At 37.3% G+C, this 23,015-nt stretch overlaps 2 protein-coding genes and 1 long non-coding RNA gene across 4 annotated transcripts; 1 reads left to right on the top strand and 2 right to left on the bottom strand.

The window, feature by feature from the left end:
• Positions 1 to 1,713: 1,713 nt before the first annotated feature.
• On the bottom strand, positions 1,714 to 4,695 carry LOC130996280 (uncharacterized). The gene is made up of 3 exons (XR_009092476.1): positions 4,485 to 4,695; positions 2,453 to 2,516; positions 1,714 to 1,945 (listed from the first exon to the last, which is right to left on the bottom strand). It is a non-coding gene; the product is annotated as an uncharacterized LOC130996280 (long non-coding RNA).
• Positions 4,696 to 6,559: 1,864 nt separating this feature from the next.
• On the bottom strand, positions 6,560 to 8,357 carry LOC130996268 (uncharacterized). The gene is made up of 3 exons (XM_057921778.1): positions 7,229 to 8,357; positions 7,078 to 7,152; positions 6,560 to 6,986 (listed from the first exon to the last, which is right to left on the bottom strand). Exons 1-3 carry the CDS (start codon positions 8,348 to 8,350, stop codon positions 6,570 to 6,572), a joined length of 1,614 nt encoding a protein of 537 aa, XP_057777761.1. The 5' UTR covers positions 8,351 to 8,357; the 3' UTR covers positions 6,560 to 6,569.
• A 9,872-nt stretch (positions 8,358 to 18,229) lies between these two features.
• On the top strand, positions 18,230 to 22,860 carry LOC130996270 (uncharacterized). Of its 2 annotated transcripts, XM_057921780.1 has the most exons (10): positions 18,230 to 18,955; positions 20,073 to 20,143; positions 20,237 to 20,298; positions 20,630 to 20,909; positions 20,985 to 21,194; positions 21,288 to 21,380; positions 22,084 to 22,200; positions 22,278 to 22,403; positions 22,479 to 22,553; positions 22,634 to 22,860. In XM_057921780.1, the coding sequence occupies exons 4-10, from the start codon at positions 20,643 to 20,645 to the stop codon at positions 22,637 to 22,639; spliced, it is 894 nt and encodes a 297-aa protein (XP_057777763.1). In that variant the 5' UTR covers positions 18,230 to 18,955; positions 20,073 to 20,143; positions 20,237 to 20,298; positions 20,630 to 20,642; the 3' UTR covers positions 22,640 to 22,860. The 2 variants fall into 2 exon arrangements, with proteins under 2 accessions (XP_057777763.1, XP_057777764.1); XM_057921781.1 differs by lacking the exons at positions 18,230 to 18,955; positions 20,073 to 20,143; positions 20,237 to 20,298 and adding an exon at positions 20,488 to 20,516.
• Positions 22,861 to 23,015: the final 155 nt, after the last annotated feature.

The raw sequence follows: 23,015 nt of genomic DNA, 5'->3' as shown, positions 1-23,015 counted from the left end.
CACACTATACTATGCTTCTCTACCTATATATATATATAACAACTATGCACCTAAACATATATACGCGTCTACAAGACATACGTAATCACTAGGCATCATCTCTCGAGATCCAGCTCGTCGCCTCAATCAATACGGGCTGTCATAATCTGACTCATCCACTATCGGAGTATAGACAGGTGTCTCAGGAATAGGTATCCACGTATCAACTCCATCGGCAGTAGTCTGACGCTGCAGTGGCTGGGTCCAACCATAGCCGACCGTCATCTCGGGAGTCTCCTCCTCGGGGTCCTCCTTATCACTATCGGAGCGTGCCGGCCGAGATCCTCCCTCCTGAGCGTCTCGGTACGGTGAATATAGAATCGGGTGCATGTACGTCTGGAAGGCCAAAGTGCCAAGCTCAGGCAACGGGGCAACCCTCGGATATGGATCGGAAGGAACATGCTGCGTCTCAGACTCAGTAGAATCAATCGGCTGTGTCAACTCAACAGGTGGCAATGGCAACGGTGTCGTCGCCGGTGTCAACTCCCAAGGCGGGAAATCAGCACTGGGAGAAGGAATAAGTGATACAAACGCAAACGGATCACGCTCAATCCCAGGTGAGTACGGCTCGAAAACCATCGGCTCTGGATCATCAGACTCGAGAGAAACTGAAATCGGATCAGCTGGGGGTAGAGGTGCCATCAGAATCGGCTCCTCGAGAGGTGGAGGCACAACAACTAGCTCCCTTCCCTGGGCTGGTCCCTCAAGCTCTCCATACGGCGGTGAAGGCGGATCGCCATGAGCAAAATAACGGTGGCTCAGCGTCGCGATGAAGCCACTAAGGTCTCCGTACCTGATGCCCTCCAACCAGGTAGTATCTACGTACTGGGGCACTAAAGATGTCGCCCAGTCTCGCCACAAAAGTGGCAGTAGTGGAATCAAAAGCGTAATGGCCTCCGCGCCATCGATCCCATAGGGAATAGCCCTCCTCCATCGTCGGTGATAGTGGGCCAGAAGTTCACCCAAGGTGTCATCCTCGTCCGGGATATACTCCCTGAACCATCGCTGTCTCGATATGACTCGGCATCCTGTAATATAAAACATCATATCCATTAGAAAATGGATGACGAAACTTACTTGGTACATCTCAATCAACAACATACTCGTCCTCGTTTGGTACGGTGGGGCATCGGCTATACTAGGCTCAACATTCCTCCTCATATTCCACATCAACTGCCTCATATCAGATTCCATCATCTCAAATAATTCCATCATCAAAACAATTCATAACTCATTAGTAACCCAAACTCAGCTTTTAACAGAAAAGCAATAAGAAACAACATCAACCTCTTACCTCGTTAAGCCGGAGGAGATGGGGTGCTGGGGTTTCGTTTCAAACTGACTCTCTCAAACTAGCCTAAGAATTCAAATTAGACTAGTACTCAAGTTAAAAAGATACCCGTAATCAAAGGTTCAACTCAGTCAAGCAATAGACTCAGAGCAGATGACCTGCTCTGATACCACCCTGTCGCAGCCCGAAATCCCGACACTAGTGATAGTGGGGTACGAGTATCGATACGACTATTTTTAAAGAATAAAAGATAAGAAGAATAGGTCGAACATCAAGCGGAAGCTCACATCAAAACATGCTAAGGAAAATATTATTAATTGAACCCAAGGGTAAAATCGTCAACGTCGTTATAACTTTTTAATTATCAGGAATTTCACGAACAAAAACAAAACAGGTATAGCTTATTTTTCATAAGGAAACATAATATGCAGAGTATCGCAGCAAAAGGTGAACCAGTTACATGTATGGAGACACATAACCGTGAGTATATTACTTGATTCATATACAAGGTAACTTCACATCGAGACTTTATCGATAAAAAGGAAATACGATAAAGCAAATACGTCATCTAACGATCCCCCACCAGCACCAGACCAATCTCACTCCTCGCTTAGCCTGCACATTTAGAAATACATGCAGGGCGTGAGTATATAATACTCAGTGGGCAAACGCCGAAAAACAAGAAAGGCGCTCTTAGAGCTATAAGTTTGAAGCTTGCCACAACTCAGCAATACACAGAAATAAGTTAGTATCAATGAATCTGTGCATGCAGTTTTCATAATCAACATCATAAATAAGTAACTGCGCAGTTTAAACATTCATCATGTATGTACCACATCCACTACTCATCATCAAAGGTACTGAGAAGTAGGCCTCCCTCTCTAGTACCGTGACCGGCCGACCCGAAGACGGCTCACAGTCACCTCTGTGCACAAAATCCCGCTTGTGGCAGGACCGAATTCGTCTCATCAGTAGAGGGTAACACACAAGCTCAACATCGAAAATTGGCAAGTCAAACAGTTCTCAAACATCATTTATCTCAAAACATTTGATAAGTTCTTAACATCATTACATCATTTTAGAAAGCTCATATGATAAACATATACTCAAAATATTGCCCACCTGAAGACCTTACTCAAAAACTCCCGTCAAAGTGGAGTTACTTACTTCCTTGCTCTGCTCGTGTCTTCAGGGATCATCGTCATCATCGAAGGTTCATGTCATAAAATGAATCCCGATTAGAAACTCAACGACAAAAAAAACTCATGCCTCAACTCATGCTCTATATTATATTCTATCTCCTTAACCAACTCTACATAAACTCTTCACTCATTTCAAATCCTTAAGTCCAAGGATAGGTTTCAAGAAAATCATGGTTCTAAGTCTCGGTTCATCTCTCATATAAGACTCGTCTAATCTCATTCAAACACTTAGGCAACACAATCACATAAGGCACATAAGAAAATACCATCAAACATCATCAAGACATGTTCTGTTTTTACACAGACTCGACTTCAAACTTTAACACGTTCTGACTCCGACATCCCCTGGACTCCAGACTCATACCAAAAGAAAGGTATTTGAGTCTAGTTTCATTTAAAAAAAAGTAGAGTCAGAAACTCCAAGTGGTTTGGGAGATATGGCGTTTTTACCACGGTCTACCATATTCGGCAGTTTTGAGCAATCGAAAAGTTTGATTTTTCAAAAATAGTAAACGTTGTCAAACTGCGCTCAAATTTGGTGGATATCTAGCCCATACAGTAAGGTTGATACCATAAAAATTTGGAAAGCTAGATCACACAGGAAGTCACTGAAATGAATGACTTTGTCCCCTGTTCTCTGAAATTCTCGGCAGAAATGTGCAGATTTGGTTTTGCATTTTATAAAAATAGTAAATCAAGTCCAAATGACTTGAAATTTTACAGAGGTGCTCAAGACTCCTGTAGGGACATTCTGTAAAATTTTCAAAGCTTTTTGACATCGAAAAACCGTCGATCACAGTAGGTCAGTAGCCTACGAAAAAAATCATCAAAAACTCATCTCAAACTCTTAAATGCTCAATTCAACATTCCTTCAAGGAAAACCAATCAAAGCTCAATTTAAACACATATAACACTCAAAAACATTTAAAAACATTAAAATACTCATCATACTCAAATTAACTCTCCTCTTTTACATCTTAACTCGAATCTCAAGGGAAACGTTTCAACAACGTATCAATCAAATTCTCTTTTCAATCTCATGCTCAAAAACACTCAATCATTCATTATTGACTCCATACATCATGTAACTCATTTTACACATATATTTCCCTTTTTATCATGTAAACTAACTCTAGTGAAAAACTCATATATCAACATAAAATTCTCAACAAAAGCATGACATCTTTCACATAATGGTCATAGATCAAAATAGACCACATTTTATCAATCATCGACTTCTTAAAAATATGAAAACTCAAAAATTCTCATAAACCATCTCAAGTCAAATTTTTACTTAGTTAACAATAGACTTAATCATACATAATAAAACACTAATATCATGCTCAAAAACATATATTTTAAGCCAAAACACTTAATAGACATATATACAAGAAAGTCCCAATTTTTATTAAACTAAACTCTAAGAAATTTTATAAACTCACATGGATCTTTAATCTCATCATATATCTATCAATTTTAGTCATATAAACTCACATAATTATACCATCAATTTACATATAAGGGCATATATATACACATAACCCAAATTTTTGTAAACTAACTCATATCAAAATCATCATTTGACATCATATACTCAATTTAATCCATCAATCATCATCATATACATCTCATGGACTCATATTCATCATCAATTCATCACCTTGATCATCAACTCAAAAAAAATCCAAATTGGGGTAAACTAACTCAACCAAATTTTTACATCACAAAGCATAGCTTTTCAAAACACACACAAATCATTACCAAACATCACATAGATCATTTTTCTCACCTCAATTCAAGGAAAGAAAAAGAAAAATTTTTGAAGGGTAGAACACCCAAATTTTCGAAAATTATGAAGAAAAAGGGAGGGGGTGATTTCTTGCTCCAATCCTTCAAGTATACTCATATATATCATCATACAAGTCTAATCTATAAACATAGAGATTACTTACTCAAGTTCTTCACCAAAACTCAAACTTTCTCTCTCTAGTCTTGAAGCCTTCCTTCAAGGATTCTCTTGAATTCAAGTTAATAGGATGTGTTTATGGAGGATTTAAGTAGTGATTTATGTGTTTGGCATACTTGGGTGAAGCTTCGAAGGTTTCATCAATGGAGGAAAAATGGTGGAAGTGAAGTGAGAGATGAGGGAGAGGGAGAGAGATCGAAAATGGGGTGGAGAAGAGAGAGGAAAATCATTTGCAAGATATAGAAGGATTTGGCTAATCTTTGGAAAGATTTGTGAATCTTAGAGAATATTTGGCATTAATGCCTTGATCTCTCTCTCTCTAAATCTCTACACTCTCTTAATCTCTACTCTCTAAATCTCTACTCTCTCAATTCTATACTTAGCAAAATTTAGGCATATAACATATGGTATGGGAAATTAAAATAAAGTGTGAGAAAGGTGATCAAATAAAATCACAAAGATTATGGAAGAGTCACTCATTAATAAAATACCACATCATAATTATTCATGTGACCAAAATAATAATTATAGCACTCATATTAGTGCACTCACATATATATAATATTCCTCTTCGTAGGAAGAAAAATAATTTAAAAAAAATATTATGCTCGGAAAAATTTTCATAAACCGGCATCATTCAATTTCTCGATAAAAATAAACTGCACTTGCTTTGTAAACTTAATAAAAATTCCAAGTGCTAAGGTCTCAAATAAAAATCATAATAACTCGGTCACAGTGACACACATCACGAAAATCACATAATCATTCAGTCATGTAAATTCACATAACATCACATCAAAATAGTCGGCAGGCTCAAATAAGCTAGACGTCTCTCTGACCGACTCTATTTATCGAAGATTCTCACTCTTTCTTCCTCGACTCTATTTCCAACTCAGTATTCCTATTTTTCTTAATAGGACAGTCAATCTCTAATAAATCAGTATCCGGTAACTCTATTCCCGGTAGTTGGAAATAAAATAAAATCTCAGCTTAAAATCAATCAGCATCTCTATCTCAACTCATTTCTCAAATCTCATCACTCTAATTCCATCATCGGTTTATTCACTCGTATCTCTATTTAAAAGACAATCCGTCTTATCTGCTCAAAAAAAAAAAATAGTCTCGTAATTCGACATCTCGGTACTCTTATTAGTGTTAAGACACTATCTCACAACATGAGGAAAAGTACGGGGTGCTACAAGCTTAGATTCAATGATTATGATTAATTATTTGGATCAATGAAATGATACAAGAAGAAATATGCATAAACTTTGAGAAGATCATAAAGAAAGCAAATGTGGCAAATACTTTATTGCATAAGTGTTTACTACGACGAAACAACCAAATGAAAGTGCAAAAAAAAAAGGAGTAGCGATAAATCAAACAAAGCTAAGCAAATGGGTCTTGATCTTCCAATGATTTTTGAGCAACCATCAAGAGACGCTCTGAATCCTTCTCTTTCTTCACTATCTCATCATCAATAAGAGGGGAATTCTTGTACTTTTCAATCACTCCATTAAGTCCCGTGATCTCGTCTCGAGTTGTTTGAAGCACTTCACTATGATCCCTCAAAGACTTGGTCAACGCATCTTTCCGCTCCTCTAGCTCGGCAAGCTCCTTCTTAATATCTTTGACTTGAGCAATCTCTTCATTTTCTTTAACCCGAGCATCATGAAGGCGAGTCTTGTTGTTGCGAAATTGTTGCCCCGAACTCGCCCCAAACTCATGAGATGCCGACCTTGCCTTGTCATATGTAGCAGCTCTGTCACAGCCCGCTACCCTTAATGACGGTTTAGCCGGGATTATGACTTGGGATGAGAATTAATGAGTGGGAACGGAAATGGACAATCACTTAACATTAAAGTATATGGAAATATCACTCATAGATAAAATGCTAGGATCATATATGATCAATGTCACAGCCCGCTACCCTTAATGACGGTTTAGCCGGGATTATGACTTGGGATGAGAATTAATGAGTGGGAACGGAAATGGACAATTACTTAACTGTTAATTTCAGTTTTATGAAAAGTTCCCACTCATTAATTCTCATCCCAAGTCATAATCCCAGCTAAACCGTCATTAAGGGTAGCGGGCTGTGACAAGCTCGGATAAAAAGTGTGTCGATACTAGCTTCAAGATGAGAAAGATCAAAGTCTTGTGACAACCCCTTCATACGAGAAATGCCAACTCGTACCTCCTCCTCGATAGATGATAGATGTTGTGCTGGCGTCCTTACTATCTTGTCACGGAGAACACCCCAAATATTTTTGAGACATAATCTGATTTGTGTATCAAAAATACTCGCGCTGTTGAATTCAGAGATAGCTCCAATCTTAGCTCCAACCTTGGCTCCAACTTTAGTCGTGGGTGTAGCACTTGCTTTCTCATTGAGAACAGGAATTGCATTCAAATGATCACCCTCAATAGACTTAAAGTTGTCCTGTGAACTTTCCTCGGCATCAACATCAAAAGCCTCTTCACGTGCCTGGAAGAACAAAATATGTATATGTCAATCCAAAGAGGGAACAACAAAAAATGAATGTCAACATGTAAGCAAGGAAATGATGGATAAATACCTCATCCACAACAAAATAAGGATTGTGATGATCGCCTTGGACTTCCGCTTCGACCTCAAGAACCTCGTCATGCGTCTAAAAAAAATTAAATGTGTCAAAAATGAAGAAGATGGATTGCTAACATATGGAGAAATAAATGGTTAATAAATACCTTTGTCACAGTGGCGCTCGAATCATGATGATCACCTTGAGAATGTTCATCAACAAATTCCACGGGCTCGACACGTTTCCTTTTCCAATGACGCTCATGGCTGCTACTATTGACGCCACCCAAGGGAGCCGCATCCACTTTACGTTTTTCCTTGGGAGGGGCAAGTTGGTCGGCCTTGTCTCGATCCTTCGAAACACCATTTGTTTTTGGCGGAGCTTGTATCACGTTTTCTTCAAATGAGCGTTTATACACTTGACTCCACCAATCTTTGTAATCCGCACTCGAAAGCTTTTTCACGGTCGAAGGCACGCAAGTGAGAAGAGCTTTGGACGCAGACTTACGCAGCACTGTTGCATCCCAATACTTAAGACCATCTTCCAAAGAAGCCTTTCGGAAATTGGGAGAAAGAACACCCGGTCTTACTTGGTAGAACCCAAATTGGCGACTAAAGCGATGTGGACTATAAGGCTCAACGACAAAACCATCTTCTAACCTCCGAGTTAGATAATTGGAACGGACAGCCATGAAGTAGCAAAACTCGGACTCCTTTGCGTTCTCATCATCAATGAATGAGATGTCTTTGTCCCAACTGTACATCGTGAAACTCCATGCAACTTGATCTCCTTTGTGAATTTGCTTGCGAGCTTTCACATTGTCATAAAATCTCGCACCTCCATCTCCCGAGTATTGAACCATCTTGGGAGTGCAAGAGTCTCGTTCAAGTGGAAAATGGGTCTTGAAGTAATAAGCCATCCATGCGTAGACAAAATGGGCGGGAAAAGCTGCTCGAAGTCGAAAAGGCTCCACGGAATCCGAAATTTTGTTTAAACCTCGAAAGATGCTAGCCAAAACTGGAACGGTGAGAGCCACCTTTTGTTGAGTCGCCATGATGCACGCCATTTTAAATGTGCTCGGCCGAATCAATGTGGCGTCACCTTCGGGAAGAACGAAAGAGCAAAGCCAACAAGCAAGATACGCCGCCAAGTAAGTCTCGTCCCAATAACTCTCGTCAATCTTAAGCTTCAAAAATAAACCCTTCTCGACGGACGACCATGGTTCGTGAGCTCGAAACTCGCCGGTAGGATTGTGCGTGGCTTTAGACCGCACCGACTTCTTCTCCATGCGTGGTGGGGGTGGTTGATATCTTGACTTCTTCTTGGACCAAAACTTGATCCACTCCTCAATTGTGACCGAGCATCTTGGAGCCTTCCCATTGTCATTCCCGATAGCATGGTAGGCGTGGAGAAGATGCTTGCAGCTTATAGGAACAAATCGATCCCCATCTTGAGTGGAACCAAGAAGCTCCTTCGTGCAAGGTACTACCTCGTCATAAAGCCGGCCAATGGCGGGAAGGCCGGACAAAAATTACAGATCCCACAAAGAAATGGACAGCTCGCCGCTCGACGTTAACAATGTGTTGGTTGTCGGACACCAAGCTTCACAAAACGCCTTCATCACTTCGGTGTTGCGATCATAGGTGAAGAGGGAAGCATACACAGGGTCGTAAATCCCGGCCGTTCGAAGCTCGCTTGCAAATTGGCTAAGGACATCTTCACTCCACTCCCAATATCCTTTGCTATAGCGAAACTCTCCAAAAAATTGCATGTCATCCCTCCACTTGGCATTCCCTTCGGCAAGCCGTCGACCCAAAGTCAACAAGGGAGTCACCTTGTAAGTCGGTTGATGATGAGCTGCCTCCAAAGTCCAAGCCACAGTTGTTTTGGTCAGCCTAACCTCCCGAGTCCACATAGCTTTGTATAAAGGATTTGTAAATTTGGGCCATCTCCTAGCATAATGACCAATCAATGGTTTGTGCACTTTGAGTCGCGTTCCTTTGCCAGTTGATTGCTCCTTGTTGTCCAAAACCACCAAATAATCTTGATTGGAGACACGAACATCCGTGAAGTAAACCATGATGAAGCTCCAAGCAAAACTCCTAGATTGATGAGTGCAAAGCTCCAAATACTCCAAGCAAAGCTCCTCGATTGATGGGTGCAAAAGCTCCAAAGCTCCAAGCAAAGCTCCTTGATTGATGGGTGCAAAAACTCCAAAGCTCCAAAAAAAAAAGCTCCTTGATTGATGGGTGCAAAAGCTCTAAAGCTCCAAGCAAAACTCCTTGATTGATGGGTGCAAAGCTCCAAAAGCGCCAAGCAAAACTCCAAAATTGATGGGTGCAAAGTCTCCAAAAGCTCCAAGCAAAACTCCTTGATTGATGGGTGCAAAGTCTCCAAAAGCTCCAAGCAAAACTCCTTGATTGATGGTTCAAAGTTTCCAAAGACGTCAAGCAAAAATTCCAAGATTGATGCGTGCAAAGTCTCCAACTCCTACAAAAAAAAAAAAAAAAGCGAAAAAAATAAAGGCATATATGAGAAATTGAGTGTTGACAAATTTCATCAATTACTACTACCAAAAGAAAAAGATTGAAGATGGAGCGTTTCTAATCTCTATAAAACTGAAAAATACAGCTCGGTAAAAAAATTGTCTTTCGGACAATTTATCAAACACATGGCAGACAGAATGCAGAAAACCGATTTCAAGCAAATATGGAGTATGATGATCAATCTCAAGCCCTTATTCTGAACAAATCTATTCTGCAAAACAGGAACGATCAGCTGGGCTAAAAGTCTAAAAAAAAATGAAAAGACAAAAGCTTGAAGAAAAGAATTGCCTCTCAAACAATCTGTCGAACATCTTGTATGCAGAATAACAGAATCAATATCTCATAGCCATGGAAAAGGGAGCTTACCAGAAACTTAATACCAATGCTATCAACGAAAGAAAATAGGGAGAAGAAGTTGATTTCTGCGATTCAAGCTTGAGTTTGTAGAAAAAATATGAACTTTAGCACTCTATATATAGTGCTAGTCTCCTATCGTTGATAGAAGTCTGTTCTTGTGTAATTGTTTGGAGGATAAGCCACGAAGATATATACTTCCATTGGAAAGATTGCAGATATCCATAAGTTTACTTCGTTTGTAATTAAAAATACAGACGAGAATCACAAGATGATCATTGCTGCGTAGGTCCATTCACACTGCTGATAAATATGAGATATTATAATTCTAGTAGGATCATGTTAATCCACAAGAGACGGATCCAAACTGGAGTTCTTGGTTAAATAAAAAAAATTAGCGTGTAACTGGTTGGAGAGAAAAATAATGAAGCAAGAATTCTAATCCTACGAGAAGAACTGTATCTGATGCGCAGAGGTCACCAAATTTTCCAAAACACGACTTGGGCCAAGTTTAATGGGCCTATTATCAAAGTAATTCATAAACCCACATATTCCTTCAATTTGTGTGGTGATTATGCATAGCATAATCATTTTAAAGCAATTACGAAAGTTATTTTGTATCACCATTAGATAATGTTAATAATTATCTAATGATCAGACAAGCAAAATTACTTCTCGTTTGGCGTGTGATATGCGAAAATTTAAAGAGTTTCTACAAGTTATTTATGAAGTGCACTCTATAAAGACAAATTCAAATTCAAATTCAAGAACTCCTTAATATGAGTTTAAACTATTAAATAAGTTCGAGACTCGTCCATTTCCAAAGACAAGATGTCCATGAACAAGTCTCGATGGGACAATTTGTAGGCAATTAAATTTATAGCCTATTAAATCATGCCATGTGGAAATTACAAATTAAATATGAAATTATATATTTTATTTTATATTTTAGAATTAAATTAAATATAATTCCAAGATTAAATAAATATATAATTAATATTTGATTATGTGGATTTGTTGACCAATCAGAAATTGACATGTGGAATATCTACATAAAATATTAAATATTTTATGTAGATAAATACAAAAATTGAGGAACCAATTAAATCGCGTCACCTCAGCCCTAAAAGCCCAATATGACAGGCCAAAGCCCACAGCCCACTCCATTCTTCACCTATAAATATGGGTCATTTGTGGAGTCAAAGGGAACATAAATCATTTGAGAGCTCAAGCATTGAAGGAGTAATTCTCTACGACGAAATCATCTCCAACAATCAAGGCATTCTGCAAAAAAGATCAAAGAGTTCTTCATCAAATTCATCCAAGTCAACGTTTGATTTAGAAATAAGGTGGAAGCCCTCTGGATTGACATTATCAAATCAAATTCAAGTCAACATTCGAGTTCAAGGAGATCAAGAAATTATATTTCCCTCCAAGGATTTGAAGAAGCTTGAAGAGGAGAATCAGAGGATTAAAGTAGAGAATCGCAACCCGCAACAAATTCATTTCAATCCACATATTTTGGATTTGTACACATTTTTGTATTTCATTAAATTGAATACATATAAAATTTGTGTTTACACCTGGGTTCGAATCCTGAAGGGAGCATTTTTTTTAATTTTTTTAGTGCATTAATTTTAACAGCGAATGCATTAATTTTTACAGTGGATGCATTAGATTTGATGGTTCTCTCGTTCTCACAAATAATGTAGTTCTCTCTAGAACCACACCCTATATATATATATATATATATATAGGGTTGGGTTCTTCTAGTATCCAAGCTTATGTTAGTACCGTAAGACCAAATTTTGACCACAAGATTTGGATAAGAGGTGCATTGAGATTGTGACACGTGGCAAGAAGCTTCCAAGGCAATTCAAGACAAAAATTTGGATAAGAGTAAAATCGAAAAATATTTTCGTATATTAAAAATATATATATTTTTTATATTATCAAAATATTCATATTTTAGATGCATAAAGGTTCAAACTAAGATACATACAGTTTCATATAAAAATGCATAAGATTTCACCCCACCCCAACTCCACCCCACCCCCCACACCCCTGAACCCCCCACCTCCACCCCCTACACCCCACCCACCCCGCCCCAATTTTTTTTTTTAATTTTTTCAAAAATTGATTTTCTGACCACTGACCCAACCCCACCCCCACCCCACCCACCCACTCCAATTTTTTTTTGAAAAACTGATTTTCTGACCACTGACCCATCCCCACCCACCCCGCCAAAAAAAAAAAAATTCAATTTTCAATTTTTTTAAATTTTTGGGGATGCATAATTTCATACACTGATATGCATATATTATTACATGAAAATGCATAAAACATCAACTACAAATAATTATTTTTGCAAATACATTTTTTTTTAAAAAAAACCCTTAAACACTAAACTCTAAACAACATTAAACTCTAAACACTAAACCAAAACCCTAAAATAAATACTAAACACTAAAACACTACACACTAAAACCTAAAAACTAAACCCTAAATACTAAAACACTAAACTCTAAACATCATTAAACCCTAAGCACTAAAACAAAAACCCTAAAATAAATACTCCTACTAAACACTAAAACCTATATACACTAAAACACTACACACTGAAACCTAAAAACTAAACCCTAAATACTAAAACACTAAAATCTAAACATCATTAAACCCTAAATACTAAAACTCAAACCCTAAAATAAATACTAAACACTAAAACACTACACACTAAAACCTAAAAACTAAACCCTAAATACTAAAACACTAAACTCTAAACATCATTAAACCCTAAACACTAAAACAAAAACCCTAAAATAAATACTAAACACTAAAACCTAAAAACTAAACCCTAAATACTAAAACACTAAAATCTAAACATCATTAAACCCTGAATATTAAAACTCAAACCCAAAAATAAATACTAAACGCTAAAACCTATACACTAAAACACTACACACTAAACCCTAAAAACTAAACCCTAAACACTAAACCCTAAACACTAAATCTTAAAGACTAAAAACCTAAACACTAAACCCTAAACCCTATACCCTAAAATAAAATATTATAAAACATGTGTATATAAAAAAGAAGAATGCATAATCAAGAACAATAAAATGCATATATTATTACATGAAAATGCATAAAACATTAACTACAAATAAGCTTTTTTTTGGGGGGTGGGGAGGGGGGGTGGGGGTGGGGCAGGGGTGGGGTGGCGAAAATACCAGATTTATTAAAATGAAATGCATTTTTTGTATAATTTAATTCATTTTTATGTGAAAACTTTATGCAATTTTGTTTGATTTTATATGCATGTGAAACATGCCTATTTTTGGGGGGGTGGTAATGGGGAGGGTTGGGGGGTGGTGTGGGGTGGGGTGTTGAAAATACCAAAACTGTAAAAATCAAATGCATTTTTCTGTTCAAAGTTATGCATTTCATGTGAAAACTTTATGCATCTTCGTGTGAGACTTTATGCATCTAAAATATATCTATTTTGTGAAAATCTAAAAAAAAAATATATATTTTTTAATTTTTAATTCCGAAAATTATATTTCAATTTTACCCCTCTCCAGATTTTGCCTTGGAATGCCTTGCCACGTGTCACCATCGTGATGCGCCACATGTCATAAATGTGTGATCAAGAATTGGTCCTATGGTACTACCATAAGCTTGGATACTACATGATCCTATTCCTATATATATATATATATATATATATATATATATATATATATTAAGAGTTTATAAATTCTACAAAAAATAATTTTATGGATTTCAACTTATATTCTTATATCTTATAAATAATACTCATTTTACTAAAATAATTCAATTGTAATTTTTTATTTTAAACTTATATTCATCATATATTCCCTCCATCCCGGTTAAAGTGGTGCATTTCTTTTGGACACAGAATTTAAGGAGAATAAGTTTATAGTGTGTTAGGTCCGGGGGGTCTCGAATAGGTGTATGGGGGGGGGGGGGGAATACACCTATAGGCTATTTTTATGACTATCTACTGACCTCAATCAGAGGGATCTCAGTCAGAGATTAAAACGAAACTTTACATGCAAACAAAGACTCCTGTTTTACTGAAATCAGTTTTGACCAACAGGGTTGACGACTGATACTGAAAGCTCTTCAGTAAAGAGTTATCAGTTAAGTTCCTGGAACTTAACTGATCCATGTAAGGGCTTCAGTCGTGTTTGCTAAGATAGAGATGATATTGCTCTTCCTTACTATCAGAGGATAGTTCAGTCAGATTGATATCATACGCAGCGGAAATTAAACTTAGTTTCGCAATAGCCTCGGTGGAGCAAGTTGTTGGATTAAGGTTTCTCTTTGCTGTTAGTCAGTGTTCAGTTTTATCAATTGAAATAGCACAAGTATGAATGTAAAACTGAAAGCTGTAAATAACACAGAGACTTTTACGTGGTTCGGAAAAACCCTTTCCTACATCCACGGCTGGTTGATCAGACCAACAATCCACTCCGCAAGTGCTTGCCTGGTGCACTGCAAACCGTACCCGTGTGCTTGCCTGGTGCACACAACCGTAAACTGAAGATAACCCCTCTTCAGCACCCACACACCTCGCGTAGGATTTCCCTGCTAAGCACACCTCGTGCTCAGACTTTTCACTCAGAGTTCAGAGTACCTTCCTGAACTCCGAATCACTCAAACACTCTTATGGGGGAGAGGTTTAAACGAGTGCCAACTACACTTACAAAGAACAAGTTCTTTGAAGCAAGTTTGACCTTTGGCTTCTGGGTAAACAGATATATGCCTAGGGTCTAAGAGAATGTATGTAATCAGCAGTGACTGATTTTGGCTTTGGAATTCTCTTCTTCGATTCAAGCTTTGGGCGTTTAAGCTTTAGGCTGAGTAGCAATTTCGGCAGAGCTTCAGCTTATGTCGTTGAATCGGTGAAGATTGAAGTGATCCTCGAGCACTATTTGTAGGAGAACTCTTGAATAGATCCGTTGGCGTAAATCGTCCTCAAGATTTCTTCCGTTGGAGAGCAATTCGAATTTGGGTTGAGGCTTCAATCTTCGAGGTTCCTTGTCTGTGTGGAAACGGCTCTCTTTGATGGACATGAGATGTGACATCTCTGAAAAGTAACCACCAGATAGGAATGACCTCTGCAGAGATAAGATATTGAGATCTCTGCATTTAATGCGGCTGTACTTGTGCGTACGTGGATTCCTCTGAACGTTGGAAGATCAGTCCTAGGAGGAATGTTCAACTGATACTTAACTTTAGTATCAGTCCATTGCGCGCATTAAATAATCAGTCTTCAACTGATACTTCAGTTGGTATATGCAGTCTTCAGTCTTCAGTCGTTGTTCTTCACTCTTCAGTCTTCGACACCGCAACTAAACTAGAAACGAACTCTAACACTTGAGTTCAAAACGATTCTAGTCTATTACAAATAAGTCCTATGAATTTTGGTATCATCAAAACAAGGGTTAGGATATTCCACAAGGTTCCCAACAATTTCCCCCTTTTTGATGATGCCAAAACCACACAGCAGTTCTAGACAACAAAAAGACTGAACTCTCAGTACAAGTTCTAAACAAGGGGTGAAATCAGTTCCCCCTTAACAATAGAACCTAAACAACTTGTACTTAGAGCAAGAACGAAAATAGTTCTGAAAACAGAACTAAAAAGAAGACAGAAAAACCATAATCAGAGTCTGGACAAAGAGTCATTGTCTTCAGGTTGAGATAAAAAAGAAGTTCATTTCATTAATAAAGACTGATAAGCCATCAGTCGAGGTACAGAGCAAGACTTACATTGGAGTAAAAAGAAAAACAAAAACATCATGGAAAACCCATGGACTCCAGCAGTCTGCTTGGCTGCGCCTTGAACTTCTTGATCTTCATCTTCTGTCTTCGTGTCTTCATGTTCCTAAGCTTGTTCCACTCTCACTTGTGTTCCGTTGAATTGAGGTCTTATCTGAAACGTCATCCTTCTGTCTTCTGGTGATCCTTTGCTGTTCCATCATCAGTCAAGAGTTAGAGGACAGGAGCAACCTCAAGAAAAAGTTTCTCTCTGACTTCTGAATTTCCCAACTTTTCCCCTTTTTGGCAACATCAAAAAGAGAGATGACGATGGAGGCTATGATCAGACGATACCCAACTCCTAGTTTCAAAAGTTCGTGAGAAGATTTGAGAACAGGGTGAGTCCGGATAAACAGAAGAGGAGGACGCCAGTGATGGGGTGAGAAGAGAAGGAAGACGGAGAAGTGGAGGAGGACAAGAAAACGTAGAAGGCGGAAGATAGAAGAAGACTGCCTTGGAAGAAGGAGAGGGCTGCCTTATGAGGAGAAGGATCAGGTTGGTGAATTGGAAAGAAAGAGAGAAGAGGGAAGGGTGTGAGAAGGAAGAATCGAAGCGGTGGCAGCTGAGAAGACTAACACCGTCGATTCGCCGACCCAGGGCCTGTGAAGAATAGACCTGGTGCGGCTGAAGATGCTGGCCAACAACAAGAGTGGTCTCGTTGTTTGTTGCATGCCAGGGAGGAGTACGATATATGCGATAAGAAATATCTCCTCCAGAAGCGGTAAAGCTTCTTGGCGCCAGGCATGAGAATGGAAGACGCTCGCTTCGTTGGATACAAGTGAGGGTAGAGCAAACTTTGACGCCGGAGAGACGTTGAGATCCAGTGGAAGGGTCCGGTGAAGACCAGGTATGTGAGCGTCATTCTTCCACTCCATGACTTTGCAGTCATAGATTTCTCCTTTAGTCGGAACAAATTTTCTCTGCAACTTTTGAAACAATTGAAACTTTTTCTCACAGTGAAGGCTGTGGAGAGTTGTTAGTTGATGCAGAAAAATCGTGAAGACAATATGGTATGAATAGACAAAAAGTGAACCATGTAGAAGATGAAAGGTTTTTCGAAAACTGTGCCTAAAATGCAATTGAAGAGAAAATTCGCGTCCGCCGTCACTGCGAGGGACTGTGTTTTCTAAAAAGTTGAAAGGCATCATTACATACTGTCATGTCAATGAGCTTTTCAAGAAATTTTATTGCAGAGGCAAAAAGGTTGGAAGGATTTTTGGCAAAAAGATCAGGACAAGTTCAATCAAAACAGATTTTCACTTTAAAAAAATCTCGTCCTTCTCGGATATTCCATTTTCCAACAAATCCATCAATCAGTTAAAGTTTTTTTTTTTTTTTTTTAAGAAACTGATCAGTTAGAGAAAAGATTTTGAACTAAAGACTTAAAGCTCATAACTGAAATAACTGATTTTGAAAGGTAAGCATTTAAAATACTTACTGATCAACTGATCATAGTAGTCAGTTGATACCACGTGATCCTGGTTGATTCAACAGGATGACTTCTTCTTCAGATGAGCATTCGGACTTCATTGCTTTCCACGTCGGTGATCATAGACGCAGCAGTTGGTTGACCACCAGTCATCATGACTGTTTGAGAAAATCTTCAAACACAGCATCACTCTTCAGGGTTGATGAGGCCGATCTTTGCACAAAGATCATTGAACCTCTCTTCTGGAAGAGCCTTGGTCAGCAGGTCCGCTCTCTGAATAGCAGTGGGAATCCATTCCACAGAGACATTCTTCTTTTCGACATGATCACGAATGAAGTGATGTCGAATTTCAATATGCTTTACTCTCACTACTACAAAATTGAGTATATATGACACTGCATAGATGACGCTTTTTTGAAAAAGCGTCATGTATGAGCGCCATTTTCATATATATGACGTTTTTAAAAAAAATCGTCATGTATGTTATGTCATGTATTGAATACATGACGGTCTGACGACACTTTTAGGATAAGCGTCATGTATGAGCGTCGTTTATTCATAGTATACATGACATTCACTATAAACCGTCATATATGTGCGTTAATTTATATGCTATATATGACACTCATTCAAACTGTCATGTATATTAGTAAACAAACTGTCATTAATATTAGTATTCTTGACATTTGGTATGAATCGTCAAGTATGTTTAAACAAGTGTCATATATGTGAGTTTATAGAAAAAAAAAATCGAATTTTTATTAAAAAATTGCCAATTTTAGATTGTCATTTTTTTTAAATGGCAATTTTTTGGATAAAAACTAAATAAAATACAATTCTTTTTGAAAAAGACGCCAATTTTTTTATTTAAAGGCTGAAAATATTTTTTTTAATGCAATTTGAAACAACCATAAAAATATACCCAATTTAAAAATTGGCAATATCTTTATTAAAAAGTTTAGATTGTCATTTTTTAGGGATTATAGCCAAAAAATACACGAACTTTGATAAAAGTTGCAATTTTCATCTGAACTTTCAAATTAGCCAAAATATAACCCCATTTTTTTTTTTTAAATGCCAATGTTTTGGATAACAACTAAATAAAGTACATTTTTTTTGGAAAAAGACGTCAGCTTTTTTATTTAAAAGCTGAAAAATATTTTTTTTAATGCATGAAACAACTTTAAAAAATACCCAAAAAAATAGCCAATTTGCAAGAGGCAGGAATCGAACTCTTGCCCATGTATTTTGAAGGCTATAACTTAACCAGTTGCGCCACTACACTATTTCGAAATAAAATGTACTCTATTAAATATATACTTACTATAATAAACAAATTTAAACAAATATAAAGTATTCATATCAATATCAGGCGCGACATTCACCCATCTGCGCGAACTTCATTCGAAACCCTGTTCCGCGCCATCTCAGAAAAAAGCGCGGGCAGACGCCGTCTTCACCGTCGCCGGCAGGCCTCGTGGACTCCGGCGACATCTCACTGCTATATTCAATTTTCAATTCGTTCGGAACCCTCGCCCGACCATCCCAGTTGAAGCAATTCACCGCTGCCTCATCTGAGTAAAAATCAGTCGCCATCGCAGCCTCGTGGACTCCGACGTCGACGTCGTCTTCAGCATCGCCGGCACGCCCTTTTCGAAAGGATTCATCTTCTTTGCTGCCTCAAGCAACACCTTTAATTAACTGCAACTCAATCGGAGGTAATATCATAGAATCTGAATTAAATAGAACATGATTATTAAGAGCAGTAGAACAATTTTGATTGTATATTCTTCATCTACTTTTAATAAATGTGCTGAGTCGCAAATACTTTTTGAGATTTTGAGTGATTTTTGGTGATTGTATATGTTTAATTAATGTGTTGAGGTTGAATTTGGGAGATAGAATGCTAGGATTCGTTGGTTTGGCTTGGATTCATTTTAGGTCAATGTTGTTTAATTGAATTTGAGAGATACAATGCTAGGATTCGTTGGTTTAATTAATGTGTTGATTTGGTTATACATTGTCCACAGCTTTCTTAGATCACACCTAAACTGCTCTATCGAATTATTTTAAAGTTTGCTTAGGAAAAATTCTGTTGAAATTAGAAATCATTACCACCATTGACACCAAATAATTAGTTGGCTACGTGAACGTGTGAGTAACACAAGTTCCAATTTATCAATTTCATTGACCAGCTTTCTATTTGTCCTTTTCAATTCGATTGACCAATTCTATTTTATGATGGGATTTTGGTGAGTGGATGTTGGGGGATGTACCTTGTTGGCAGCTCTTGCCACAATATAATACCTATTTGCAGTACCAAAAGAACAGGACAAAGGAAAATCTGTAACTACTGCTCCTCCTTGTCTCTGCTGCCACTATTCATATATCTCCACTGACTGCTCCGCCTGTGGTGGCTGCAGAGCAGCCCCTTTTGGATCACTACCCAGACCAAACTGGATTGGCATTCTCTGCCAAATCAACTGACTTAAAAATGCCTCCCGAAACCACATACCTGGTGGGCATTGCCATGGCAGCCATGGATGAACCACCTTTCTGCCTAGATACCTTTTTTTGGCATCTCTACTCAGTGGCAGTATACACTCTTATATCATATTTTTGAGTTGGGATGGGGTTAATAGATATTAAGCTGTGGTTTATATTTAATACTATTGTAAATGTCCAACATTAAATTAGTTATTTTACAAAAGTAAAAATGAAAACACATTGCTATATGCTTAAATCATACAATAATTTGGTTTTCAATGCAACGACTTTGTTAATAAAATATTTGGATTTAGATTGTTCTTCAATGACACTGGTTTTCATTTGCAGGTTTACATAATAGACTTTGGTCTTGCTAAGAAATATAGGGATCTCCAGACTCATAGGCACATTCCCTACAGGTATATTTGCTTTTGTATTTTGGTGGTTCAGTGTGCCAGTTTAATTGTTGCCTCTGCTAAGTTGTTGACTGTACCTCTTAAAATCTTATTCAGGGAAAACAAGAATCTCATTGGCACTGCTCGCTATGCCAGTGTTAATACACACCTAGGGGTTGGTAAGTGATGAATCATTAAAGTATTAAGTTCCTACTTCCAATTATGTATATTCTTCATCTACTTTTAATAAATGTGCTGAGTCGCAAATACTTTTTGTGATTTTGAGTGATTTTTGGTGATTGTATATGTTTAATTAATGTGTTGAGGTTGAATTTGGGAGATAGAATGCTAGGATTCGTTGGTTTGGCTTGAGTGAACAATGATATTTTGAATGTTGGTATGATGGCCTGTTTATAATTGTCAAATGGTTTCAATTATTATTGTTGGTGTATACTTTTATTATATTAAACCTTGTATTGAGTACTTACTTGTCACTTGATTTATTTTCAGATTTGTAGATTGGATGGCTTCAATTAGCAGCAGGAACTCCACTGTTGCATCTTCTAAGTCAAAGAGAGGAAAAATTTGTTTAAATGGTGTTGCTCAGAGAAGGGCCAAAGGAATCAAGCATGTAGTCGAGTTCAATAAATATGGACAACCAGTGGGCAAAGTTGCAGCTGAAATGCAGAGCTATATTGGGCTACTTACTCGGGAGCATGTTAAGATAAATATTAAGACTTGGAAACAAGTGCCAGATGATGTGAAAGAGGTTATTTGGGAATCAGTGACAGTAAGTGTTGATATAAATAATTAGATGTAACTAAATTGTGTGGCTAATTTTTTTAATTTTAATCTATTTTTGTAGTCATCTTATGAAGTTCCTCAGGCATGGAAGGTTGGTTGCATGAAATCAGCCAGTGTGAAATGGCGTAATTGGAAACATGCTCTTCGTAAAGAATATATTCTGCCGAATGAAAAAGATCACGTGAAGTTGTATGAACCACCACAAGGAAGTGGTATTTCAGAAAGAGAATGGAATCAATTTGTAATATATTGTATTTCCAATGATTTCAAGGTAAATAAATATGTAGCATTAGTGGTTTGATATGTAAGTTTTGTATTAAAGTTTAACATGACTTATATGCATCAATTCTGAAATTTCTTGTAGAATCTAAGTGATGAGCAAAAGGAAAGAAGACAGAAGAATATATACCCGCATCGACTGTCTCGTAAAGGATATGCCGCCCTGGCTGAAGAAATGGTAAACTGTTGACATATTTATGCAAGTTATTCCAGTGCCTTAAGATATAGATTAATTATGTGTCATTTTATATCTATGTGGACAAGCTGTTGAGGCTTATGCAGTACGATTGCCTTGCAAATGTTTAATTATAATTTCTGTTGGTTTGAATTTTGACTATCCAGATCTGGAATTAAGGGATTAAGCTGTTGTATCTTGTCTTAATATATAAACTGTTTATCTGCCACATAATAGGTAATAAGTTGAGATTATGTTTATCTACCACAAGGCTGCTGCTGTCTAATCTTCTTGTTCTTGCTACATCATGTCCTCTCTTAACTATTTATTTTTCTTGTGTTCATGTTCATACCATTTGTTTCTTACAAGAGAAGAAAAAAGTGTGAAAGCTGTCTAAACTGTGTATTTCTCTGTTCCTGCATCAATGATATCTTACATTACTTTCTAGCAAATGCTAATTATGTTATGAATTATTGACATCATCTTTTGCTGCTGTGAAAATGAAATATGTGATTCACCAATCCCTTCCTTGGCTAGTAATTTTGAGGGGTAATTATGCATTCATGTATATGCATACAAATGGCTTGAAGAAGAACCCCATTTCTTTGGATGCTATATATATATTATGTGAAGCTGAGATTCTGTTTATCTACCACAAGGCCTGCCCCGACTAATTTTCTGCCATTTGTCATATTTGTATTTGTAGAAGGATGAGTTACTTGGTGATGAGAACATTGATAGAGCTATAATGTGGAAGAAAGCTAGATTGAAAAAAGATGGGAGCGTAGAGAATGAAGACTTGAAGAAAGTTGTTGAAAAAATTGTATGTTATTAGTGAATGTGACATTTGAATACGCTATAAGATTTTACTTATATAATTTTGAGATTTCAATATGACAGGATGAACGTCTACGTGAAAAGGAGCAAGGAGATTCGACTAAGGTAGATGGGTTTTATGTGATGCGGTTTATGAAAGAGATTGTGAAAGCATGTGAAGATGTTGATTCCATTAGCGTGGCATCGCTGGTAACAATTAATTTAATATTAATCTACCATTTATTGTGATGTGGGTTCTATGTTATACATTTGGTTTGTTGGCAGTTTAAAAAATGCGAATATTCTGAAAGTGAGATCAACGAGGTTCGTGAGGATTGGGCAGGTTCTATCATTAATGAGGTAAGTCTAATTTAATCCATAAAATTTTAATTAATACGACAATGGCTTTTGTTCTTATAAAAAATGTATTTGCTTTGTAGATATGACATGTGATATGGAGAACTTCAAGGCTGAGTTGATATGGTTTCTTAATTGCCTTTTGGACATATTATAATTTTGTTGGTGTTGGATGTAATTTTGGAACATACTATATTAGATAATTAGTGAATTGGAGGATATATTATTGTTTTTTGAATGTTGGAGATGTTGTAATGGATTGTGTTTGAGGATTTTGGACAGTTTATAATTATGAATGTTGAAATTGACATTTTGGATGTGTAAATTTAATATTATATATTATTTATTGATATTTATAAAATTAAAACAGGAAAAAAATAATAAAAAATAAAAAAATATTTTAAAATTCTGTTAGAAAATAGATGACGGTTGAAATAATCGTCATCTAAAGTAACTTTATATGAC

Source organism: Salvia miltiorrhiza, chromosome 7, assembly GCF_028751815.1.
Source record: "Salvia miltiorrhiza cultivar Shanhuang (shh) chromosome 7, IMPLAD_Smil_shh, whole genome shotgun sequence".
In the NCBI taxonomy this organism is placed as follows: Eukaryota; Viridiplantae; Streptophyta; class Magnoliopsida; order Lamiales; family Lamiaceae; genus Salvia; species Salvia miltiorrhiza.
The sequence above is the reverse complement of the archived record's forward strand: the minus strand, read 5'-3'. Positions and strand labels throughout refer to the sequence as shown.